The sequence below is a fragment of the Leucoraja erinacea genome, chromosome 5 (genome assembly GCF_028641065.1).
Source record: "Leucoraja erinacea ecotype New England chromosome 5, Leri_hhj_1, whole genome shotgun sequence".
In the NCBI taxonomy this organism is placed as follows: Eukaryota; Metazoa; Chordata; class Chondrichthyes; order Rajiformes; family Rajidae; genus Leucoraja; species Leucoraja erinaceus.
In genome coordinates this window covers 47134001-47161988 of record NC_073381.1, presented here as the reverse complement: position 1 = coordinate 47161988, position 27988 = coordinate 47134001, and the positions used below count along the sequence as shown (strand labels likewise).

Below are 27988 nucleotides of genomic sequence, written 5' to 3'. Positions count from 1 at the left end.
CGGGCAGGCAGCAGCAGATTGTCAATTATTAACCCTCCCGCGCAATATACCCTCACCTTCTCTTTTATGAATGGGGATTTAGTTCCCCTTTCTTCGAGGACCGACCGGAGGTTCCGCTGTCACCTCTGCGGGCCGCCCTCGGTGAACGTTTTCAAGGACCTTTCTTCAAGGACTAAAAAAAAGTCCGCTATTCGGAGGTTTTCGTTATTTGGATCTTCGGAAAAAAGGTTGTGCACCTGTACTTGCAATCATTAACACAGACATCAATGCTGAAGCCACACCGATTAATAATATATACTGCTGATTGAATGTTCCAAATATGCTTTAGCCATATTTTCTCGTGATAAAAATATTAAGTAAGAGTAAGTAAGTTTATTGGCATACAAAGAATTTGCTTTGGTGCTCCGCCCACAAGTAACAACATGACATACAGTGACAGTTAGGAATGACTCAGAAAACACTAAACATTAATAATAATAAAACATTCATGATAGAACACCATTGATCAAGCATGTGAACCAACAAAATACCAGATCAAAGGGAGGCTACAGATTTTTGGCTGTTGAGTAGAGCAACTACTCGTAGATAAAAACTGTTTTTATGTCTGGCTGTGGCAGCTTTGACAGTCCGGAGTCGCCTTCCAGAGGGAAGTGATTCAAAGAGTTTGTGTCCAGGGTGAGAGGGGTCAGAGATGATCTTGCCCGCTCGCTTCCTGGCCCATGCAGTGTACAGTTCATCAATTGAGGGAAGTTTGCAGCCAATAACCTTCTCTGCTGATCGGAAGATTCGCTGCAGCCTCCAGGTGTCGTGCTTGGTGGCTAGCCAAACCAGACCATGATGGTGAAGGTGAGGGACAGACTCTACGATGGCCGTGTAGAATTGGACCATCATTGCCTGTGGCAGATTGTGCTTCCTCAGCTCTGGTAGGAAGTACATCCTCTGTAGTGCCTTTTTGACTCTGGAGTCGATGGTAGTCCCCCACTTAAGGTCCTTGAGATGATAGTTCCTAGGAACTTAAAAGATTCCGCAGATGTGACTGTGGTGTTGTTGATGGTGAGTGGGGTGAGGGGAGGGGGAGTTCTCCTAAAGTCTACATTGTATTGTAATTGATGAATGAAACTGTAAAGAGGAAACAAAGAGTCCACAAAGGGATATAGATAGGTGTAAAGACTGGGCAAGAAGTTGGTAGATGGTGTGAAATGTGCGGGAAAAGAGGTTACCTTGGATTGAAGAATGAAAAAATAAATTATTATTTAAAAGAAACTAGATTACAAAATATAGTTATACCGAGGGAAATAATGTCCTTGTGCATGAAACACAAAAGGTTAGCATGCAGTTAGAGCAAGCAGATGGATAATAGAATATTGGCCTTTAGTGCAGGGGTATGGAGAAAAAAAGTAGGGAAATGTTGATAAAACTAGATAACATTGCAGGTGAGACTACCAAAAATGCATACAGTTTTGGTCTCAGTATATATGGATGTGCTGGCATTGAAGGCACACAGAAATATTGATTCCTGGGACGAAGGGGTTGATGTGTGAAGAATGTTTTACAATTTGGGACAGTACTTGTTTGAGTTGAGAAGAAGGAAATGTATTAGTCAATCATATAATGCCGAGGGATGTTTCCCTTTTACTTCAGGGTATCTAGAATAGAAGGGGTTGTTTCAGAGTAGGCGGAAACTTGTTTAGGATAGAGATGAGGAATTTCTCCTTTCAGAAGATTGTGACTTGTTGGAATTCTCTATCAAGTCATTGAATATATTTGAGGCAGGGAACAATGGACATTTAAGTAATGAAATACAAGTACAGGGCTTTGCAGGTAACATATTAGTAAATAGGGTATCATTCTTTTCTGAAAATTGCTGTTTAAGTACCCATCTAGTGGGAATGGGCAATAAAGAGCCTGGTATTGCACATCCTGCAGTTGGATGGGAATGTGCCATGGGTAGAGCAGGTATTTGTGAAGATTCATTCCTTTCACCGCTATTGCACTGAGGCTGCAGTGTGCACTCACAAGTGACTTCCCTGTGAGCCCGTTTAAACTCGCAACCTCTGTTGCCTGGGACGACATTATCTCATTTCACACACCACCCTAACTTCGAAATGTGTAACTGTTATTTTATCATCATTGGTCAAAATCTTTGAACTCCATCCCCATCCGTCGGCTCACATTAACTCGGGTACACTTCAAGGGCGTTGCTTGTGACCGAATAAACAAATTTTCTTATTAATTTTGTTAATTGTTTTATTTTAGCTCGTAGAAAGCAGAAGTTGTCTTTGGATCCAAGGAACAACAACTGGAAGAATGATGAATCCAGATTTGGGTTGAAGCTGATGGAAAAAATGGGATGGTCTAAAGGAAAGGTGACTATCTTAGATGTGTATTTATTTGTGTGTAATCACATCTTCGCGAAAAAATGACGCGGTAACGGTAACATTTTTACATATTCCGTCTGGTGGAGATTTTTCCCTTGGTGTCCAAAATTGGCTTATCTGAAAATTTCATGCTTTATTTCTCAAGTTGTTACTGAAAATGTGCAAAAATCTGACAATACTTTGAATTTAAAAAAATGTCTTTCGCTGATGACGTCACAATGGGTCTGCGTGCCCTTCCTCGCGCTGCAAGTGACGTCACACCTTTCCCTCCTCTCCCGTTATTCAAAAAACGTTGCCGGAGATGAATTCGGGCCCTGAACTGAAGAAGCTGAACTCGCAGTCCTTTGGTCGCCGGCCGGCTGTCTGCTCGCCGCTCCCTCTCTGCCCTCCGTCTCCAAAAGACGCAGAAAGAACGAGCAAGTCGGGCCCTGTATAAAGCCGCCAAATTCTCGGGCCGCTTGGTCGGCTCCTCTCTCTCCGGCCACCTCCCCCTTTCCTTTATTCATCAGCACTCCCTGGGGCTCCTCCTTGTTTTCCCTGTTAAAATGCAACACATCACACTTATCAGGATTAAATCCAGGATAGATCTGGATTAAGGGGTGCATGGTGCTGCAGCTGGTAGAGCTGCTGTCTCACTGCGCCACAGACCGCATTTGCTGTCTGGAGTTGAGTGAGGGTTTGTAGGTTAATTGACCTCCTTAAATTGATGTGTACAGTATGGATAAGAAAGTGGAATACCATAGAACTAATGTGAATGGATGATCAATGGTCAGCGTGGACTTATTGGGCCCAAGGGCCTGTTTCTATACTGTATTTCTAAACAAAGAAACTAAATTCCAATTGCCATTGCTCTGCCCAAGTTTCCAGCTCATTTATATCATGATGTAGTCTTAGACAGGCCACCTTGCCAGGGCTCTCACTTAACTTTTTTTCCTCTGTTGCAGCCGGGCAACCTAGGCAGCTTTTTAGGTTGCCAAATGACAGTGGTCATTTAAGACGGCTTGCATGACACGTGCGATAATGTGCTCGGACGAAGTGCGTAGTTACCAGTCGGAATTATGGTCAATGAAGCATTCACATATTATTTCTGCTTCAAATAAAGTCACAAACTAACCATATTCACCATTCAAGACATATATACCACAATGACATGCAGCAAAATTACAATATAGTATCTCATCTCTTTATACACATTGCAATGAATGCAATTTCTATTATTTCTTTCCACTTCCGAACAAAAATATGGTTGGATTATTCAGCGTATGATCAACCTCGGTGAGACCAAGTGCAGGCTTGGCGATTGCTTTGCCCAACACCCCCACTCAGTTCGCAATAACCAACCTGATCTCCCGGTGGCTCAACACTTCAACTCCCCCCTCCCATTCCAAATCCGACCTTTCTGTCCTGGGCCTCCTCCATGGCCAGAGTGAGGCCCACCTCATATTTCGCTTGGGTAGTTTACACCCCAGCAATATGAACATTGGCTTCTCCAATTTCAGGTCGACCTTGCTTTCTCTCTCTTTCCCCTCCCATTCCCAGCTCACCCACAGCTGACTGTCTCCGCCTCTTCCTTTCTTTCTCCCGCCCCCTCCACCTCCCGACATCAGTCTGAAGACGGGTCTCGACCCGAAACGTCGCCTATTCCTTCGCTCCATGGATGCTGCCTCACCCGCTGATTTTCTCCAGCTTTGTCCATCAACAAAATCCCACCACTGGCCACATCCTCCCATCTCCTCTCCTGTCGGCTTTCCGCAGAGACCGCTCCCTCCGTAACTCCCTTGTTAATTTGTCCCTTCCCACCCAAACAACCCCCTCTCCTGGCACTTTCCCTTGCAACTACAGGAAATGCTACACTTATCGCTTTACCCTCCCCCCCCCCCCCCCCCCCCCTTGACTCCATTCAAGGACCCAAGCAGTCTTTCCAGGTGCGGCAGAGGTTCACCTGGAACTTCTCCAACCTCATCTCTTGCATCGTTGCTCTACATCGGTGAGACCAAGCATAAGCTTGGGGATTGCTTCAACCAACACCATCGCTCTGTTTGCAATAACCAACCTGATTTCCCAGTGGCTCAGCACTTCAACTCCCCCTCCCATTCCGAATCAGACCTTTCTGTCCTGGGCCTCCTCCATGGCGAGAGTGAGGCCCACCGTAAATTGGAGAAACAGCACCTCATATTTCGCTTGGGCAGTTTACACCCCAGCGGTATGAACGTTGACCTTCAATTTCAGGTTGTCCCTGCTTTCTCCACAGCTTCCCAGCTCTCCCTCAGCTTACAGTCTTCGCCTCTTCCTTTCTTCTTCCCGCCCCCACCCTCACATCAATCTGAAGAAGGGTCTCGACCCGAAACGTCACCTTTGTTCCATAGATGCTGCCTCACTCGCTGAGTTTCTCCGGCATTTTTGTCTACCCATTCACACAAGTTCTGTTATCCCACACCCACTCCCTACACATTTGGGGGCAATTTTACAGAGACAAGTTAGGCTACAAAGCCAATGTGTCTTTGGGATGTGGGAGGAAACCCACACATTTGCAGGGAGATTGTGCAAATTCAACACAAACAGTGTCCAAGGACAGGATCGAACACAGATCTCTGGCATGTGAGGCAGTAAGTCCACCAGCTGTGCCACTATATTTTATTTTCCAACGCACAAAAAGTTGTACGTTGATAACTTCTGGTTACTAAAAAAAAGAAACTCTCCATTTTCAGTCTTAAATCTCCAAGTCATGCTATGTTTCCCCGCCCCCTTACAGCTACTGTATGTTTTAATTCAGTTCAAGACACTATTGGGCAGTACATTGGCCATAAAGTTGCTGCCTAAAATTGCCAGAGCCGGAATTGATCCTGAATATGGTTGCTGTCTGTATGGAGTTTGCTCCTTTTCCCTTTGATCGCATGGGTTTTCTCCGGGTGCTCTTCTTTCCTTCCACAAAGGTGTGCAGGACCTTTTTTCAGACCTCTTTTCTAACTCTTTTATTTTTCATCGATGGGAAAAATCCTCGGCACCTGATGAGTGGAGGGGGACTCTGAGTAAGATGGCCAAAAATCACAGATTAGACTTTTAATTATATAGAAGGCAAGGCAACTTTAATTAGGCAAGGCAACTTTAAATTAGGCAACACAGCTTTAGCATTTCCAAACCAAAGGCAACACTGCTTTAGCATTTCCAAACCAAAGGCAACACTGCTTTAGCATTTCCAAACCAAAGGCAACACTGCTTTAGCATTTCCAAACCAAAGGTAACACAGCTTTAGCATTTCCAAACTATATTTTCAAACCACATTAAGGGCACTGACAGGTCAGTAAAACCACACAGTTGAGTAGACATGTGTTCAGTGTTATTCACAGCTCAGACTGAGAGATGTGACCCTCTCGCTCCCCCATCTTGCAGAGACTGACTGTGGCAATCAACACTTCCGGGTTTTATAGTCCCTCCGGAAGAGGCGTGCCTTCAGGAGAGATAATCTCAACATTTTTTAAACACTGATAACGCTTTTGTTTTTAATCGATGGGAAAAATCCTCTTGTCCTGCGCAGCGGAGGGGGACTCTGAGTAAGATGGCCAAAAAATCACAGTCGTAAGTGACAGCGTTTTTTCTAAAATCAATACACAGAACAACAGGAAGTGGTCAAGATCAGACTTTTAGTACTATATAAGATATATTTATATAGTTATATATTCATATATAAATATACACTGTTTTGTTTTCTCCATTATAACATTGTTTACAGAGTACTAGGTTTACATATTATGTTGTGCTGCTGCAAGTAAGGATTTCATTGTTCTAACTGGGACAAGAGAGAATAAAACACTCTTGACTTGCGTCGCTTATGTGTGGGATAGAACCTGTGTACGGGTGATCGGTGGTCGACCTGGACTCGCTGGGCCGAAGGGCCTGTTTCCACACCGTATCGTTAAATTAAACACCATGAAACCAGAGGAAATCTAAAGAAGGGTCTCTACCCGAAATGTCACCAAATTTCTTCAATCCTGAGATGCTGGCTGCTCCATGGAGTTCCCCTGCACAATTAAAGCATGGAATAGTCTTCACCCTACCATAGGCACCCAACCAGATGCCACTAAATTTAAGGTAGCTCTTATTTCCCAAAAACCCGTTTTTGCTTAAGTCCAAGTCAAGAGTCAAGAGAGTTTTATTGTCATGTGTGTCCCAGTGAGGACAATTAAATTCTTGCTTGCTGCAGCACTACAGAATATGTAAACATAATACAGAACAGGAGATACAAGTTCAGTGCATCTATATACCATAGACCATATATATACAAAATAAATAAACAGATAAAATGCTATAGTCTGTTATTTTTTTGGAACTTGGTGGTGGTGGGTCCACTCCTGTTTAAATTCCATTTGGAATATTTTTGGAGGACCAGGAAACTAAGAAGCGAGAGTTACTCCAGGGAGTTACTCCAGCTCCAAGGAGCGATTCTGCGTTGGTTTTAGCGGTAGCGGTGAGGCGGTGACTGGACAGCAATGGCGGCCAGATCTCCCAGAATGCAAAGGGAGGGAGACTGTGGCCGATGCCGACCAGTTGCCGTGGCAGTGCGCATGTGCACTAATTTCGAGCCCTGCAACACAATTGTTTTGAAAATGTAACACTCAAAATGGAAAGCAACAGTGTTTTTATGTCAGTATTTGGAGCATTTAACTTGCTGAATAATATAGAGAAAACACAACATTGTAAAGCTATCCAGAGTGACTGTTAAATTGAAGTATTATTCATACTTGTATAACAATTAACATCACAAATGTTGCTTGTGTTTCTAAGTTAACCATGTTAACCTAAGTTAAGACAATAAAAGTTAGATGTGGGCTGTTGATACATTTGTTTTGCAAAATTAGATTTTGATTTTCTTTTCTAGGGACTTGGAGCTAATGAACAGGGGGCAACTGAAAACATTAAAGTCAAACCCAAGAACAACACAGTGGGTCTAGGCGCAACCAAGAATCATGAAGTGAGCTTTGTGATATTACATGTATTGAGTCCAACCTTTGAATACGTAACATTCTAGTTGTCATTAATGTAGAATTGGTTCGTATTTAAGTGTATAAATATCATAAATACATTCATGGATTTAAGTTCATTTCTGTGCAATATTGCTTCTAAATTGAAATGTAATAGATAAATTACTACCCTTGTTTTATCAACTGATTCTGTTGACAGATACTGTAACATCACATTTCAGTTTTGATCACTAACCTAGAGTGCAACTAGTTTCAAGTGTTTCACTTAAGAACTTAGATTTTGATGTGATTGCTCTCACTTGTATCAATCTTGAAGTGAATGTTTATTTTTACTAGTGTCATATTAATGATAACAAGGTTTACACACAGCATTAAGAAAGCAAATTGAAACTTCATGGAATTTTGAATTGATATTAACATATAAATGTAACTAAAACATTGCCATCAAGAGGAGATGCATTTGATCAATGAGCGTTCGCTGTTGTTTTGCATCTAAATTTAGATCGTTGACACAATAATATTTTATTTGGCTATAATAACTTCCAGAGATAGAAAAACTAAAAGTGAATCTTAACATTATTTATCAATTTAGGTTTGTTATTGTCACATGTAGCCAGGTAAAGTGAAAAGCTTTGTTTTGCATGCTTCAGTTTCAGATTAGTTTATTGTCATGTGTACCGAGGTACAGTGGTAAGCTTTTGTTGTATGCTAACCTGTCAGCAGAAAGACAAAACATGATTACAATCGAGCCATTTACTGTGTATAGATAACTTATAAGGAAATAATGTTTAGTGCAAGGTAAAGCCAGCAAAGTCCGATCAAGGGTCACCAATGAGATAGATAGTAGGTCAGCACTGCTCTCTGGTTGTGGTAGGATGATTCCGTTGCCTGATAACAGCTGGGAAGAAATCCTGAATCTGGAAGTGTGCATTTGGGATGGGGGAGGAGGGGTGTGTGTGAGAGTGAATGGGCGGTGTGTGTGGGGGAAGGGGTGGGGGAGGGGGTGTGTGTGGGGGGGGGAGGGTGTGTGTGGGGCTGGGCGAGGGTGTGTGTGGGCTGGGCGGGGGGGGGTGTGTGTGGGCGGGTGGGTTGTGGGCTGGGGGTGTGTGTAGGGGAGGGGGTTGTGTGTTGGGGAGGGGGTTGTGTGTTGGGGAGGGGTGGTGTGTTGGGGGGGAGGGGTGCGTGTGTGTTGGGGAGGGGCTGCAAATTTGGCCGCTCCCAGTACAAGGCCTGACTTCATCTCCGGGCTTGTTCTATCTGCGTCTTTTGAATAACTGGGGGGGTGTGTGAGGGCGCCGAGCAGACCCATTGTGACATCATCAGCGAGAGCTGTTCGTTTAAATTCAGTCTTTCGATATTTTAAAACATTTTCAGTAATAAATCGAGAAATAAGGCATGAAATTTGCAGATAAGGTGATTTTGAACTTGACGAGCAAAATGTCAACCGTTATATGTAAATATGTTATCGATACCGTGTCGTTTTTTTTTGCGAAGATGTAAACACACACACATACAAGATCAGTGTTTTAATAGGTACTAGACCAAGGAATACACTGGGTCCCGTTCCCTCCATGTGCGGTTGTGGAGGGGGGGGGTAGAGAGATGAAGAGGGCGGTAGAGAGAGGGAGATGTAGGGGTGGAGGAGCGCTGCGTCACGGGAAGGCTGGATCCTGAACGCAATACTCCACCACTCACCCATAGGTCCTAATAGTCACCGCTCCCTAGAGAGGCAGGGGGTGGGGCATAGAGGGACGGGTGGGGCAGCAGAGAGGGAGGTGGGGGCAGAGAGGAAGGGGGGGGTAGAGTTAGAGGTGTAGAGTTTGAGGGGTGGGGGGTGCGCGACGTCACAAGGGAGGGCTGGTTCCCGAACGCAATACTTCGTCCAAGCGCTGACACGAGGACTAAGCGAGGCGGGCGGGCATCAACCAAAGGACTGCAAGTTTGGCTGCTTCAGTTCAGGGCCCGACTTCATCTCTCGCGGCGTCTTTTGTATAACGGGGGACGGAGGAGCCGGGGGTGGGGGGAGGGGGGATGTCACTTGCAGCGCGTGGAAGACGAGAAATAAAGCATGACATTTTCAGATAAGGTGATTTTGGACTCGACGGGAAACATGCCAACCGGAATATGTAAATATTTTATGGTTACCACGTAGTTTTTTTTGCGAAGATGTAACAACACATGTATATACACACATACAAGATCAAAGTTTTAGGATATTCTAGACCAAGTGGGACCCGTTGGGTCCACACCCCCTTGCGGGGGGTGAAAGAGGGAGGGGGGGGGGGGGGGAAGGGAGAGAGAGAGAGAGAGAGAGAGAAACGGGGGGGGGGGGGAAGACAGGGGAGATGTGCTGGTAATTTTACTGGTCACGGTAAAATTGTTTTTCACATGTGACAAAATAATCAAAGAGGAGTGGACGTGCGTGAAGAGGGGCGAAACCCTAGGCGCGAGCGAGTGTCGACCAAATGAGCGCCGGTTGGGCCGACGCAGTCTTCAGCTATGATCTTTGGTCTTCAGTCGACAGGGCGACTTTTGAACAACGGGGTGAGGTGGGACACACACACACACACACACACACACACACACACACACACACACACACACACACACACGTCATATGGATATGATATAAAAAGATAGATAGACAATATTTGCATAGGATAAATGGAAAGTAACTGGTCGCTTTGGTGTAGTTATCATGGGGCAGTAGATGTAGACTCGTATTAGCCTGGGTAAGCCTAAGGAGTTGGTGGAGGACTAGGAGGTGAGGAACACCCCTGTCTCCATCAATGGTGTGGATGTGCAGTTTACCAGTGAGTACAAATACTTGGGAGCGTACCTGGACAGTAAACTGGACTGGTCCAGGAACGCTGAGGCCCTGTACGAGAAGGGAAGGCTCTGCTCCTTCAACATCTGCAGTGAGATATATAATCATATAACAATTACAGCACATAAACAGGCCATCTCGCCCCTGCAGGGAATGACTGCAGGGAAACAAAATTTTGTTCAGACCGAAAGGTCTGAATGACAAATAAATTCAATTTAATTCAATAGGTCAAACAGGCTCACAATCTGGTAGTGGAACAAACAGTGGAGTAGCACTGATTACTTTGTTTTATAACAGGTCAGCACAGGTCCTGTAGACCAAATCATCTCTTTTTGTGCTGTAATGATTCTTTGATTTTGAATGGTGCAAATTTTGTTTTCAGGTTCAGGTATTGATAAAATTAATGAAATCGTATTATCATCTCTTCCCGTTTAGTATTTTGATTAAACTGCTTTTTATATTTCTGCTGTTGTCTATATGCATTTAATTTTTTTTAACTGGTGACCTTTTACATTTGGCTAGGACAACTGGATTGCACACCAAGATGAGTTTAATCAGCTCTTATCTAAACTGAATGACTGCCATGGACAGAATGGTAAGTACAGAATGATAGTGCAATGTTTACTTTTTGTTTAATCCCATCAAAATCATTGGGTAGTATCATTGGAACGGCATGGAATACCGTGACTAGGCACAGTGAAATTCTTTGCTTGTATACCCAATGTATACAAATAGTAGCCACCTACGGCACTGACAACGTTACAAAGCATGCCGGCTCCTCCTTTTGTTCTCTTCTCCCACGCCCCCCCCCCCCCCCCCCCCCCCCCCCCCCCTCCCACGCCGGGCCGGGTCCCCATTGGTATTGTTGTACCATCCTGCCCAATTGTCTATTGTTCTTCGGGAAGCCTTCGGGCCTTGCAGCCCGTCGGGAAGCCATCTGGCAGTGCAGTGCTGAAGTGAAGTACTATTCTTTATACATAACGAGTAATACAGGCTAATGTTTGCATGTTTGGTTATACTCAGAAACATTTGATTGGAACTATTGATGAAATTGCATAGGTTGTATTCTGCCCTTGTTACTGCTGAAAGTGAAAAGATTTTTGTATCCTACATTGGACTTTGAAAATCCAACATGTACTCAATAAATGTGTGCATATTCTCAAATTCTCTTCCATAGATAGACACAAAATGCTGGAGTAACTCAGCGGATTAGGCAGTATCTCTGGAGGAAAAGGATAGGATAAGGATACCTTTTTTTCCAGCGAGTCTACGCTGTGTTATCCCAGGACTTTGTGTCTATCTTTGGTATAAACCAGCATCTGCAGTTCTTTGTGTCTCCAATTCTCTCGCATATCTGTCTGTGACCCTTGCCAGTCCACACTGTCAGTGCTAATCCTAATTAGTCTGGCTCCTTTGATCTTCCGGCCCTATCCAAAGCTACGTCGTACACTCTTGTACTTCACTTTCTATCCGCCTGCAAAACTGAATACTTTCATTGACTTCCTACTCTATGGCTGTTTTGTTTGATGCTGAGTGAGATACTGATTTCACACCAAATGAACGTTATATTTTAAACAAAGTGGTTTGTCCAATTTAATTAATCTGCCATAAAGAGTAATTTATGATGGTTCATGATTAGGGACACCACAACCTTTGAGGTTCTGGATGCAAGAAATGGTTAGTTAATGCTGGTCCTGCCAATCAGGCCATATTCCTGTGAGTGAATAGAAAAAGAATTAACAACATAGTTGATCAATTAATAATAACAAAAGGTTCACAATTTCCCTGCAAGTGTGCAGTTGCAGGGTCGTATGAAGCTTTTCAAAAAGGGGGGTGGCATGAATCGCTCCTTTATTAAAAGGGGAGCAATCCTCTTTCTCCATTCTTATCCAATCTATTTGTTGGGCAGAGCAGTCCAACCAATAAATTATATTTTTGATATTCACTGCCCAATAGTAGTACAGAAAGCTGGGGAGTGTTAGTCCCCCAAATTCTTTGGGTTTACACAGGTGTTTTCTTTGGATTCTATGTGATCTATAGTCCCATATGAAATTTGTAATGTCAGAGTCTAGTTTTTTAAATAACTTTTTTGGTAAATATATTGGTATTGATTGAAATAAATATAGAATTTGTGGTAGAAAGATCATTTTTATGGCGTAAATTCTGCCGATTTCAAATTCGAGACTATTTGAAAAAATACATACAAGGATATCAAACTCTAACCTTAGATTTATTAGATGAATGGATAGAAAGGCAGACTCAAGCAATATAATATCATATTTATATAATATTTTAAATATAGAAATACCTTCGACAGAGGCAATTAGAATGCATTGGGAACGAGAATTACTGATAAAAATTCCGAAAGACAGATGGGAAAAACACTTGCTATATGTACACAAATGTTAGATTAATGTAAGACATAATTTAATTCAATTTAAGATTTTACATAGATTATATTACTCGCAAACTATACTGAATAAAATTTTTCCAAATGTCTCCCCCATCTGACAAATGTGCATCTCAAAACGCCACTATAACACACTCTTTTGTCTCCTGTACAAAACTTCATAAATTCTGGAATGGAATTTTTACAAAACTATTTAACACAAAACTAAACCCCAATACAGAACTGATTATCTTCGGATCAATGGAAGACAGATGTAAACTGACTACGTTTCAAAAATCTCTTCTTAACTATGGGTTAATAACGGCAAAAAAACATACATAAATTTTGGAAAAATGCATCCACACCAACGCTCAAAATGTGGATTACAAATATGTCTGAAATGTTACATCTTGAAGAAATGAGACTCCTCCTTTCAGGCAAAGCAGACCAATTCTTAATGATTTGGTCTTTTATCGACTTTTTACAAGCATATGGTGCAACATAACCTTAGAAATTAAACATTTCAGAACCGGGTGAAGGATGGATAAAGATATTAAATAGGTATATCTCTTTCAATCTCTTTATTTTTATTTTCTTTCTTTCTCTCTATCTTTTTTTTTTCTCTTCTCTTTTTTCCCACTCTATCCCCTTCTACCTTTTCTTCGGGCTTTCTTTACTATCTCACAAACTAACACTATCATCACAGCTTATGATACTCTTCTTCTCTGTCTTGGCTTGTCTCATTTTCTGTTCTATTCTGTTAAATTTGAAACAAGTTGTACATGAACTGTAATATCTCATTATGTATTAGGTACTTATGTACTACATTATTGTACTTCTAATAAAAAATATTTAAAAAAGATTAATAATTGCAGAGCTGCCAAGTTTCACCGAGCATTTCTGTATTTTGATGGCTAAAAATCAGTATTTTGTTGGGGAAACGGTATTTCTCACTTAAATGCAATGGAACGTACTACACAGAAACTGGATTTTTGTAAATCAGTGTTTTGCATGCAACCTCATGTATTCTCAAATATCATTATGGAATACTGAAAATCAGTACTACTGAATTGTGAAACCATTTTTGAAATGTGAATTTATAATTCTTCATTTTGATTCCATAACATAAAATATATAATAATATACATAAATTTTGCAATTCATCATATAGTTTACCAAACAATCAAACATGCTGGCATGATGCTGCATGATTCAGGTGCTCCTGGATGTATATTGCCATTTACCCCTACTACTAATGCAAAGGCATTAGTTGGCCTTAGCCTATATGACATTCCTGGTTCCACGAATATAGCACCTCAGACCAGTTTACCTAGCATAGCAGTCCTAAGTTTGTTAATGCTGTCAAAGCATGTGTCGTTCCGCAGTACACTGATGTAGGTGGCCCTACCTCTACCTCTTCTTGCAGTGCCATGTTTGGTCTCCAGAAGAGTGAGGGGATTAGCAGACAGTTCAGGGTTCCTCTCACAGACTTTGACAACACTCTTGGCAGACCAGTATATATTGCCATTTAGCCATAAATCACATTTTCCAATTCAATTTTCCAAAAATGTAACTGTGCAAACCTAGTCACCACTTTTGTCCAAGTCGTGGGCAAAGTCATAGTGAATGTACATTAAGGCGAGTGCAGACAGCCTGTCATTGCACATGGATGTCCTGGTGTAGTGATGCAGGCGACAGACAATCGTGCCACACCTGCATATATTGCCATTTAGCCAGAATTCATGTTTTCCAGTTCCATTTTCCAAGAATGTAACTGCGCAAACCTAGTCACGACTTTGTCCAAGTTATGGGCAAAGTCATAATGAATGTGGACTAAGGTGACTGCAGACAGGTGATTGCATGGAAGTCCTGGTCTTTGCCTCTTCGTGGATAAGAAAACGTGTTTGTCCACGTTGGCTGGATCAAAGTAAGATGCCGAGCGAGATCGCACCCACTGCAAGCGTGCCGCCCAAGGCGAGCGTCTTTCTGCCGCTCAGGCTAATGACGAAAGGTCCCAGCAACGTCTGCAGTCCAATGGAGGGGGACAGGCGGGGTCGGCAGAGCGCTGTGGTGAGACTGGCTGCCGACAAGGCCAAGCACTTGAAGAGCCAGACGGCGAGGGGGTGCAAAGTGGAGCCCAATAGCTTGGGCAGCTCTGCCTCCGAGGAAGACAGTGGCAGCGGGGCCAGCAGCAACACGAAGACTTACCTGGCCTCCAGCAGAGCGAGCAGCTGGTGCTCCCGCCTGACCGTGCATCGCTTCAGCTCCAAGAGGCAGCTCAGGCCCGATTCACTGGTCATGTACCTGCAGAAGTGCGAGTTCATGCAGGGAGCGGCGGCCACCAGCAGCGCCCGCGGTTTCAAGGGCAGTGGCGGCCTGGTCCTGCGGCTGCTGCCCGGCTCTAGCGGTCGGGGGGACAAGCAGCAGGGGCTGGCAACGGGAGCAGCAACGTCAGAAGGGGGAGAATTAGCAGTGAGTACGGCACCCCAGGGTGCACAAGTAACCACACCAGCAGCACTCCAGGGTTCACAAGTAACCACATCAGCAGCACCCCAGGGAGAAACAGCAGCCTCGCCAGCAACACCCCAGGGTGCATAAGTAACTACATCAGCAGCACCCAAGGGTGCACAACTAACCACTCCAGCAGCTCCCCAGGAAGCACCGGTCACCACACCAGCAGTATCCCAGGGTGCACAAGTAACCACGCCAGCAGCTCCACGAGAATCAGCAACAGGTCATCCCAAGGACAGGTCATCCCAAGGACATCTCAAGCGGCAGGTTGATGAAGGTGCATTACATCGCTCGCACTCCGACATCAGTTGCCGCTTCTCCTGAGCCTGCTTGGGCTTTGACAGTTTCTTCGAGCCCGAGGTGATCGAGAACCTGGCCAGGGAGAAGTTTGCCAGCGCTGCCTTCGAAAGCCTTGCCCTCAAGTTTCGCAGAGTGAAAGGCCTGGCCCACTTGGGTGACATTTTCGGCCACAGCCTAAAAAGACGTTGTCGCGTCGTGGTCGGGTTGTGACGCGGCGTGATGCGTAGTGATGCACGGTGACTCCCTGTCGCCCCTGGATTTTGGACTATTCAACTGAAATATCTCCTGACCAAATTCCTGATGTAAATGACCGACTGTAGAAGTAAAAGGAAGGAAGGTCAGCGCTCCTCGGACAACACCGGCATCATCGCCCCGCTGCCTTGGCTGTTCCTGTCCACCACTAAGTGCCACCGCAAAAGGGGGAGGCAGTTGGGATCTCTTTGCCACCGCCTCCCCTCTGGAGTGGCACATAGTGGGGGCGGGCGGGGTTGCCGTCGCAGCTACTGCTGCTGTGCGAGGCCCGACATTCGCTCCGACCCTCGGTTACCTCGCACTACAGCCGTCGCCGACCAAAGCGAGGGCCAGCGGCGGGGAGGGGCGACAGGGACCGGTGGGGGGGGGGGGGGGGGGGGGGGGGGGGGGAAAACGACGAGGGATGGGTGGGGGGGTGGGTGAGGGACCGGGGGGGGGGGGGGACGTGGCCCCAGCCAAAGCGGCGCCTGGTGTCGGGCCACGGTCACTGCCAGCAGTGTTCAGAGTCAGTCCTTCCCGCCCGGCGACCCACTCCATGGCCGCCAGGTTGACCGGCGGCGAGGCTTCGATGCCGCGGAGGAGGCGATGCACCGTGCTGGGAGATACCGCAGCCCCGGGCACGGAGAAGCGGGCACTCCTTTTTTTCTCAAATCATCCCGCGGGTCGGATTTGAACACCCCTGATAAAAAAAACAGACAGCTTACCCCTCCTGCAACGCAATATTTCATGTTCCCACTCACCCAAACTAGGCCCGGGGCGTCGATGCGATGCATTAAAAATGGCGGCGTGTAATATCTCCCACTGCGCACGCGCGCGGAGAGACTTGAGAGACAGTCATTTTAAGTCGCTACCGCGTCACCAGCTTCCCCCAGCTGCGCAGGTCGCAAATATTTTTTTCAAATCATCCCGCAGGCTGAATTTTTTTTTTCTCGGGATTTGTTTTTATTCTGCAAAAAAGGGGGGTGCGACTGCACCCAACGCACCCCCCCTTCGGACAGCCATGTTAATTACAGAATTTGTGCTAATGATCGCCTATAATATTCTGATAAAATTATAATTCAATTTAATTTATAAATGATGGTGTTACTTTATGTTATTGTATGACATGTTTACTTCCATGGAATATGATCAAGTATCTTGTCTTTTCTGATTCATCTGTTGTGCAATTGTGTTCAATTTCATTTTGAATTGTATCTGTAATGGTGCATCAATTAGTTAATGAATACAATTTTGTGGAAAAGCAGTTGATTTATAATCTTGCAGAGAAATCCTCTTTTATGATGAAATTGTTGGAATTTGTTGTGTTCCATGTTATATGATTCTTGTGTTTTGTGTCGTATTCAGCACTGATCCTTCTACCTTCCATTCGTATTCTTTTATTGGAGGACAATATACTCTGGACGCTGTTTTTCAACCAGGATATCTTTTCTGCTTCAGCATACATTCTCTCAGTAACATTTCGGAAGGCCGTTTCATAGTGATGTGAAATAATTTAATGTTCACAAAATGTTCACTGGCACAGCAGTAGAGATGCTGTCTTACAGTGCCAGAGACCCGGGTTCAATCTTGACTATGGGTGCTGTCTGTACGGAGTTTGTACATTCTCTCAGTGACTGTGGGTATTCTCCAGTTTCCTTCCACATTTCAAAGACATGCATGTTTGTAGGTTAATTGGCTTTTGTAAATTGGCCCTAGTTTGTAGTTAGCATGTGGGGTGATTGCTGGTTGGCACAGATCCGCTAGGCCGAAGGGCCTGTTTCCACGCGGTATCTCTGAAACTAAATTTGTTGAAAAGAATGCACAAAGCTTTGATTGCTTTTTCTTCAGATAAATGTATGTGGTTGTGACAGTCATGTTGGATTGGAATATTGTATTTGTCACTAGAGGGTACTGTTGTCTATATTTAATGCTTTCAATGATTAAAACTTCCAGAAAGTTTGAGTAAGGAGAATGCAGGATTGTGAGAGAAACGTTGCTGCATGCAGTCCGTGTATTGCAACTTTACCTCTGAGTGCAATTGGATGTCATTTGTACACTCTTAGTTACTGTACTTTGTCCTGTTGTGCAAACTTGAATCAGATATAATTTTAGCATGTTTTAATTTGTGTCTAATCTATTTAGATTTCTTTGCCTTCATTGAGGTACTTACCAAAAATATTATTCTCCAAATGTTTCCTTGCTGCTTGCTCTCCCAAAGGTTAATATATCGCAGTGCTTCCTTGGTAATTTTAATACAACTTGCTTCTGGAGAAAAAATTGTATATGATGAAAGTTGAACAAAATGTACACATTCTAAAGTCCCAAACTGAATGACTACCACCCGGTTGCCCTAACCCTAATACCAATGAAGTGCTTCGAAAGGCTGGTCCTCTCCCACATCAAATCCAGCATCCCTGCTTCATTGGACTCTATTTTGCATACAGAGCAAATAGATCAACAGAGGATGCCATCTCTCTGGCTCTTCACACTGTCCTGACTCACCTGGATAGACAGGACACGTACGTGAGGATGCTCTTCATAGACTATAGCTCTGCATTCAATACGGCCATCCCCACCAAGCTTACCACCAAACTCCACCAGCTAGGCCTCAGCTCGCCGATATGCGATTGGATCCTGAATTTTCTGTCGGAGCGACCGCAGGTAGTGAGACTGGGCCCGCACCTGTCCTCCACTATCACCCTGAGCTGTGTACTAAGCCCCATGCTCTACTCCCTCTTCACACACGACTGTGTTCCTGCATTCGACACCAAGACCATCGTGAAGTTTGCAGACGATACAACAGTGATTGGGCTGATCACCAATGGTGATGAAACAAAATACAGAGTGGAGGTGCAGAACCTGGCGGACTGGTGTGCACGTATCAACTTGTCACTGAACACCTCCAAGACCAAGGAGCTGATTATTGACTTCAGGAGGTCACATAATGGAGAATACGCCCCAATCTCCATCTACGGGGACAGTGTGGAGAGAGTGTCCATCTTTATGTTTCTGGGCACTCACATTTCAGAGGACCTCACATGGTCCACCAGCACCGCTGCGCTGGACAAGAAGGCACAGCAACGACTGTTCTTCTTGAGGACATTAAAAAAGGCTGGTCTGCCCCAACAACTGCTGACAACCTTCTACCGCTGCACCACAGAGAGCATATTAACGTATGGCATCTCTGTGTGGTATCTCAGCTGCATAGAGGCGGAGAGGAGAGCTCTTCAGCGCGTCACCCACTGAGCGCAGAGGATCATTGGGACAGAGCTACCAGCCTTGGAGGGCATCTACCACACACGGTGCCTCAGGAAGGCCGTCAGCATCCATAAAGACTCCTCACACCCTTGTAATGGACTGTTCGAACTGCTTCCCTCCGGCAAATGTTACAAGGCCTTCTACACCCGTACCTCCAGACTCAGGAACAGCTTCATTCCCAGAGCTATAGCGGCTCTGAACCGGCCCTGCTGAGTGCCCCCCACCCCCCCTGGACTGTCTCCCTCGGATGGTCACGTCGCACAGACACATCTGCACTTTAGTCTGTTAGAACTGTTTTGACTATTTTACTGTTCTTTTTACAAACCATGTTCTCGTGGTATCTATAAATCTAAATTTTATTAGTTATTTATGTTATGACATCGGCTGGAAGCTGCAAAACCAAATCTCGTTGCGCTTATGTGCAATGACAATAAAAGATATTATTATTATTTTTATTCAAATAAAGTGATACAAAAAACTATTATTCCACATTAAGGAGAACTTTAATTCCTCTAAAAGGTCCAATTTTTAGTTTAGTATTTCATATATATTAATGATTTGGAAGAGGGAATTAGGAGCAATACTAGCAAGTTTGCGGATGACACAAAGCTGGGTGGCAGTGTGAACTGTGAAGGGGATGTTAGGAGGTTGCAGTGTGACCTGGACAGGTTGAGTGAGTGGGCAGATGCGTGGCAGATGCAGTATAATATAGATAAATGTGAGGTTATCCACTTTGGCGGCAAAAACAAGGGGGCAGATTATTATCTCAATGGGGTTAGGGTGGGTAAGGGGGAGGTTCAGTGAGACCTGGGCATCCTTGTACTCCAGTCACTGAAAGTTGGCTTACAGGTACAGCAGGCAGTGAAGAAAGCTAATGGAATGTTGGCCTTCATAACAAGAGTATTTCAGTATAGGAGTAAAGAGGTTCTTCTGCAGTTGTATATGGCTTTGGTGAGACTACATCTGGAGTATTGTGTACAGTTTTGGTCTCCTTGTGATTGAGGCAGTGCAGCATAGGTTCACGAGATTGATCCCTGGATGGCGAGACTGTCATATGAGGACAGATTGAAAAGACTGGGCTTGTAGTCACTGGAATTTAGAAGGATGAGGTGGGGATCTTATAGAAACATATAAAATTATAAAAGGACTGGACAAGCTAAATGCAGGAAAAATGTTCCCAATGTTGGGCGAGTCCAAAACCAGGGGCCACAGTCTTAGAATAAAGGGGAGGTCATTTAGGACTGCAGTGAGAAAAGACGTTTTCACCCAGAGAGTGTTAATTTATGGACAGGTTCTACTGTCTCCCTCATCATCCAGACGTGAAGGGAGCTGTTGGCTACCCAGCTGTCCTGAGCCAAAAGATGAACCTGAGGGTTAATCCAGTTTGAGAATATTAATTTTTAATTTCTATAAGTGAGTTTAGCTTACAGAAAGATGATCAAGGCACTGTTGAATTATTGACTGTTTTTAAGAAAAAAATAAAATCATTAAAGACTAAGAATAATGATGACTCTTTAAAATTTCAGCTAATTGAGGAAAGCCAACAAAGATTCAAAATATTAGCTCATGTCGGATGGATCTGGTTGAATTTCTGGAAATTTCACTCGAGTGATATCAAATTGTTACTAATATGGATCTCCTGAAAGCTTTTATTTAAATACCATTCAGAGACTTGATTGAAACAGTTGAAATTCATAGAATTGAAGACAATTTGTTGGCTAGTCGGACAGGTTGTACATCAAATGGAAACGGATAATGGAAGAATGGTCTTGACCCGAAACATCCTTCCTTCCTTCTCTCCAGAGATGCTGCCTGTCCTGAATTACTCCAGCATTTTGTGCCTATCTTTGAGTGGACGAATGGTTAGGTCTTTTGTCAGATAGTCATAGAGTGATACTGTGTGGAAACAGGCCCTTCGGCGCACCTTGCACACACCGGGCAATATGTCCCAGCTATACTAGTCCCACCTGCCTGCGCTTGGCCCATATCCCTCCAAACCTGTCCTATTCATGTACCTGTCTAACTGTTTCTTAAACATTGGGATAGTCTCAGCCTCAACTACCTCCTCTGGCAGCGGCACAACAGAATATGTAAACATAGTACTCTGTAAACAATGTTATAAACGAGAAAACAAAACTGTATATTTATATATGAATATATAACTATATACACACACACACACACACACACACACACACACACACACACACACACACACACACACACACACACACACACACACACACACACACACACACACACACACACACACACACACACACACACAATCTCCCTCCTGGGTTTAATAAAGTTCTATCGTATAGTATCGTGTGTGTAGGCAAGAACTGCAGATGCTGGTTTAACCTGAAGATAGACACAAAAAGCTGGAGTAACTCAACAAGTCAGACAGAATCTCTGGACAAAAGGAAAATATTACGTTTTGGGTTGGGTCTGAAAAAGGTTCCTGCACACCTTTGTAATGTGGAAGGGAACAAGAGCACCTGGAGAAAACCCATGCAATCAAAGGGGAAAGGAGCAAACTCTATACAGATGGCACCCATACTCAGGATCAATTCCGGGTCTCTGGCAATTTTAGGCAGCAACTTTATGGCCAATGCACTGTCCCATAGTCATGAACTGAATTAAAACATACAGTAGCTGTAAGGAGGGCATAGCACAACTTAGAGATTTAAGACTGAAAATGGATAGTTTCTTTTTTTTTAGTAACCAAAGTTATCAACGTATAATTTTGTGTGTGTTGGAAAATAAAATATAGTGGCACAGCTGGTGGACTTGCTGCCTCGCACGCCAGGGATCTGTGTTCGATCCTGTCCTCGGGCACTGTGTTGAATTTGCACATTCTGCCTGCAAGCATGTAGGTTTCCTCCCACATCCCAAAGATGCATTGGCTCTGTAGGTTAACTTGTCTGTAAAATTTCCCCTTTGTAGGGAGTGGGTGAGGAAAGTGGGATAACAGAACTTGTGTGAATGGGGAGACAAAAATGCTGGAGAAACTCAGTGGGTGAGGCAGCATCTATGGAGCAAAGAAAATAGGCGACGTTTTGGGTCGAGACCCTTCTTCAAATTGATTTGAGGGTGTAGGGGGTGGGAAGAAGAAAGGAAGAGGCGGAGACAGTGGGCTAATGGAGAGCTGGGAAGCAGAAGAGGAAAGCAGGGACTACCTGGAATTGGAGGTCAATTTTCATACCGCTGGGGTGTAAACTGCCCAAGCAAAATATGAGGTGCTGCTCCTCCAATATACGGTGGGACTCACTCTGGCCATGTAGGAGGCCCAGGACAGAAAAGTCTGATTCTGAATGGGAGGGGGAGTTGAAGTGCTGAGCCATCGGGAGATCAGGTTGATTATTGCGAATTGAGCGGAGGTATTGGTCTCACCGATGTAGAGCAGTTGACACCTAGAGCAGCAGATGCAATAGATGAGGTTAGAGGAGGTGCACTTGAACCTCTGCCGCACCTGGAAAGACTGCTTGGGTCCTTGAATGGAGTGAAGGGGGGAGGTAAAGCGACAATACTTTGACAGCTAGGCACCTGTCAAAGTAAAGCCACTGTTCGGTCTGAGTGTCTGTTTTTATTTCAATTTTTAGGCTTATTTTTAGATATGGTAATTAAAAAATGTTTTTGAAGCTATATGTATTTATTTTGTTTTTATAAACCGCACTGATGGTAACTGATCGATAAACATTTTTTTCGTTTAATCTGTGTATGTAAGTACTCAGTTAAAATGACATTAAAGTAAATACTGAATACTGAAGTGTAGCACTTCCTGCGGTTGCAAGGGAAAGCGCCAGGAGAGGGGGTGGTTTGGGTGGGAAGGGACGAATTGACCAGGGAGTTACGGAAGGAGCGGTCTCTGCGGAAAGCAGACGGGAGGAGATGGGAAGATGTGGCCAGTGGTGGGATCCCGTTGGTAGACAAAGCTGGAGAAAATCAGCGGGTGAGGCAGCATCTATGGAACGAAGGAATAGGCAACGTTTAGGGTTGAGACCCTTCTTCAGACTGATGGGGGGGGGGGGGGGGGGGGGGGGGGGGGGGGGGGGGATCGGGAAAAATGAAAGGAAGAGGAGGAGACAGTAGGCTGTGGGAGAGCTGGGAATGAGAGGGGAAGGAGGGAGAAAGCAAAGACGACCTGAAATTGGAGAAGCCAATGTTCATACCGCTGGGGTGTAAACTACCCAAGCAAAATATGAGGTGCTGGTCCTCCAATTTGCCGTGGGCGTCACTCTGGCCATGGAGGAGGCCCAGGACAGAAAGGTTGGATTCGGAATGGGAGGGGGAGTTGGTGCTGAGCCACCAGGAGATCAGGTTAGTTATTGCAAACTAAGTGTAGGTGTTGTGCGAAGCGATCGCCAAGCCTGCACTTGATCTCACTGAGGTTGATCATACCTGAATAATCCAACCTGAATTTTGTTTGGAAGTGGAAAGAAATAATAGAAATTGCATTCATTGCAACGTGTAAAAGGAGATGAGATATTGTATTGTAATTTTGCTGCATGTCATTGTGGTATATATCATGTCTTGATTGGTGAATATGTTTAGTTTGTGACTTTATTTGAAGCAGAAATAATATGTGAATGCTTCATTGACCATAATTCTGACTGATAACTACGCACTTCGTCCGAACACATTATCGCACGTGTCATGCAAGCCGTCTTAAATAACCACCTAAACTGTCATTTATTTTGGTATTGTATTGTATTCAATTTATTGTCATTATCTCATAAGAGACAACAAAATGGATTTTCCTTACAGTCAAGCACCATAAAAATAAATAATAAATAAATAAAACATATTTTAAAAAAAAGTTAAGCGAGAGCCCTGATTACACCATGTTTTTTCTAACTACAGCCAGTGGAAAATATTTGCAAACTGTTGAAAGGTGGATTTCACATTTTCTCTACCGATTATCTGGCATATGAGCGGTTTATTAAAATTGTACTCTGGAAAATCAATACTTCATTATACATTAGTTATTATTTTGGGAGGATTTCATAATACATTTCTAAATCACTGGGGATTTTCTAAAGTTACGAAATAGATTGGTACTGGTGCAATAAATATTTTGCATAGCGGACAAATAGGCTGATTTTTCAATAATTAATGTAGGCATGTTGTACTTCCTTGTTTATGTGATCAAATGTAATCTTGATGTAAGCCACCAATTTCATCATAAAATAGTAATTGCGCTCATCGCTACTGTGCTGGCAAGAGCAGGCGGGGAGGGGGTGGAGGGACGGAGGGGGGGGGAGAGAGAGAGAGGGAGGGGGGGGGAGGGAGGGGGGGGGGGGGGGGGAGGGAGGGAGGAGGGGGAGGGGGGGGAGGGGGGGAGAGGAGGGAGGGAGGGGAGGGGAGAGGAGAGGAGGGAGGGGAGGGGAGAGGAGGGGGGGGAGAGAGAGAGAGCTTTCAGAAAGCATTTGATAAGCATCTCCTATGTGGCACCTTATGAAATGCTTTCTGAAAGTCCAGGTACACTACATCCACTGGCTCTCCCTGTCCATTTTCCTAGTTACATCCTCAAAAAATCCCAGAAGATTAGTCAGGTATGATTTCCCCTTCGTAAATCCATGCTGACTCGGACCGATCCTGTTACTGCTATCCAAATGTTCGACTATTTCATCTTTTATAATTGACTCCAGCATCTTCCCCTCCATCGATGTCAGGCTAACTGGTCTATAATTCCCTGTTTTCTCTCTCCCGCCTTTCTTAAAAAGTGGGATAACATTAGCTACCCTCCAATCCACAGGAACTGATCCTGAGTCTATAGAACATTGGGAAATTATCACCAATGTATCCACGATTTCTAGAGCCCCTTCCTTAAGTACCCTGGGATGCAGACAATCAGGCCCTGGGGATTTATCAGCCTTTAGTCCCATCAGTGTACCCAACACCATTTCCTGCCTAATGTGGATTTCCTTCAGTTCCTCCCTCACCCCTGATCCTCTGGCCACTACTATATCAGGAAGAATGTTTGTGTCCTCCTTAGTGAAGACGGATCTAAAGTACCTGTTCAACTCATCTGCCATTTCCTTGTTCCCCATAATAAATTCACCTTTTTCGGTCTGAAAGCGATCATAGTAATGTGAATGCACCATTTAGTTTGACTTCAATTTTCATGATGGAAATTGAAGTCGAACTAAATATTGTATTCACATCACTAATCCATGTTGAAAGTGATGTGAAGTTGTTAGGTCAGGAGGACCATTAAAGGTGCACTGCACACACTAACACAGTCTAAAGGGCCTGTCCCACTTACGCGACTTTTTCGGCGACTGCTGGTCCCTGCCATTCACAGTGAGGACCTTGTCATGGTTTGACTTCTCAAAATGCAACACTTCACACTTGCATGAATTAAATTCCATTTCCCATTCCATGGCCCACTTGTCCATCTAATCAAGATCCTGCAGTAATTCTTGATAACCATCTTCACTGTCTCATCTCGAGTCCAAAAAAAAGGCCATGATCATCTTCTGCTTCCTGTCATGAAGCCAATTCTGTATTTGGTTAGCTATTTCTCCCTGGATCCCATGTAATCTATCCTTCCAGAGCAGCTTACCAGGTGGACCCTTTTCAAAGGCCTCGCTGAAGTCCGTTTAGATTACATCAACTGCCCCATTGTCATCAACCTTTTTGATTAAAAAAACTCAATTAATTTGTGAGACTATCTTCTGCGCACAAAACTGCGTAGTGATGCTAATCATCCTCTGTCTTGGTATAAATGCATTGGTATATTTCATCCCTCAGAATCCTCCCCAGTAATTTCCCACCACAAATAGTGGGATAAAATTTCACAAATTAGAAATCTAAGAGCTTTTTCTTTATCATAGCTGCTAAGTAGTACGGATTTTTCGTATTTCGTATGGAAATGCGATTAGAATACGGAAATACGATTTTGCGTTGTTAAATAGGGATTAAAAAGAAACGATCATAGATAATCGTAACAATGATTCACCGCTATCGTCTTGGAATTTTACATTTAAAAAGCTCGGGTTTTAATGAGTACTGCAGAAAGATTGGAGTCATCACTTGATTCCTCTGAGACGAAAATGATATGTTAACGACCATTGTTAGCACTTTTTAACTGCCAGTAGTTAACAAGTAGTTATACAATGCGTCACCAATACATCGATATTCATTCTTCAGTAAATATAATTGTGTTTTGACCTTCAAGTATTACTGACGCCACATTCCTTTAAATAAAATTTACGGGAGAATTTCTTAAAACTCACTGATTAAGAGCTCCGGACCGTGAGTACGGGTTTCTTCTTGGTGTGCAGGTACAGTTTGTTCTGTTTGCCTTTATTTGCTTCAGTTTTATTTAGTGTTATTTATCACGTTGTGTTTATAGCTTTTGAAAGATTTAAACGGGTATCGGATTTTTAAAATACATATAAATTCATGGCGTCGACCGGCTATCTTTCACTACTTGACTCGTGCTCATGAGGTATGATTTCAGGATGCTCAGATATGGTTTCAGATATGATTTCAAGATCTTCTAATGTGGTCATTGTTCCGAGCACCAAATCCCTTCAGCTGTACCTGCAACTGAAGCTACGGGTGATTTAGTAGACCTTGAAGAGGCATTGACAATTTGTGTTTATGTAGAGGGCTAATAGGGGTAAGGTATGGCGATTTGAGAGTAAGCATCGTCTGCGGGGTAAAAACAAAGTATGACTAACTCGACACCGCTGCTAAATGGCGTCCACATCTACAGCTCACTGACTGAATGATACAAACGTCCTGACTGAAAATCACAAGGAAACTACAAAGCTCGTATTATCTAGTTTTTTTACACACTGTAACTTTCTACATATCTACTTTTGGGTATGTATGTGCCAATTATGGCTCATGGAATTTTCTCCACACTAGTTATATTCGTAACAACATATTTAAATACTTTAATTTTTGATCTTTCCCAACCACTTAAAAAATGTCTGAAGAAAGGACCCGACCCTAAAAGTCGCCTAGCCATTCCCTCCATAGATAGACACAAAATGCTGGAGTAACTCAGCGGGTCAGGCAGCATCTCTGGAGAGAAGGAATAGGTGACGTTTTGGTTTAAGACCTTTCTTTGGACCCTCCATAAATCCAACCTGACCTGCTGAGTTCTCCAGCACTATATGTTTTACTCTTAAAATAAATCCGTGGTCCGCTGAAGAAACAACACGATAGACCACTCTGGAAGTGCAGGTTTTGCTGTACACTTCATACAATAGAGCACATCATAATACACCCCGAGTGAATTAATGTGGTTAGATTATTTTTTAAATCTGTCTAGAATTAATCGATACCCACCCTACGTACCTTATATCAGCTTTATTGTATGATACGTTCATAAATGCGGTGGCGCAGATGTCGTTTACAAAATTATCCATAGTGTTTATGGGTGTGTGTTTTCAATAGCTCCTGTTTCCAACTCTGACCCGATGAAACATCAGTTCAGATTTACATGTAAATAAAAGTCCCGCTGTCCCGCTCCAGGTTTAAACAGAGCGCTCTCAATTTAACGCTTTGGAATTTAAACGAAGAGCTGTCAGCTACAGCGCTATGGGAATAATAATAATAATAATACATTTTATTTATGGGCGCCTTTCAAGAGTCTCAAGGAAACCTTACAAAAATTTTGCAAGTAGAGGAAAAATGTAAGCGGAATGAAATAAATAGTAAAGACATGACCAGTACACAAATTAAAGACAGAATTCAATTCAAAACACAATATGAGGCAATTCAAGCACAGATGAAAAGGGAGGGGGACGTGGGGCTAAGGATAGGCAGAGGTGAAGAGATGGGTCTTGAAGCGGGACTGGAAGATGGTGAGGGACACGGAATTGCGGATCATTTGGGGGAGGGAGTTCCAGAGCCTGGGAGCTGCCCTGGAGAAGGCTCTGTCCCCAAAACTGCGGAATGTAGCGCTACCGGCTGGAGTGCTATGGGCTTTAAACATAGCGCTATGGTGGGTGGGCTCAAGGGCAGAGAGGGAGAGTGGGAGGGGTAGAGGGAGAGAGGGAGAGGACGGAGAGAGGAGGGACAGAGGGAAAGGGAGGGAGAGAAGGCGAGAGGGAGGGAGGGAATAAGGGAGGGAGGGAGAAAAAAAAGGAAG

At 43.9% G+C, this 27988-nt stretch overlaps 1 protein-coding gene across 1 annotated transcript in view; it reads left to right on the top strand.

Annotated features, from left to right (window-relative positions):
- pinx1 (PIN2 (TERF1) interacting telomerase inhibitor 1) overlaps positions 1–27988 on the top strand; it is an 87500-nt gene that overhangs the window by 5771 nt on the left and 53741 nt on the right. Inside the window, exons 2-4 of the mRNA XM_055635521.1 lie at positions 2257–2366; positions 7255–7347; positions 10707–10779. Of these exons, the coding sequence (XP_055491496.1) occupies positions 2257–2366; positions 7255–7347; positions 10707–10779 (276 nt within the window). The remainder of the gene's footprint in view (positions 1–2256; positions 2367–7254; positions 7348–10706; positions 10780–27988) is intronic.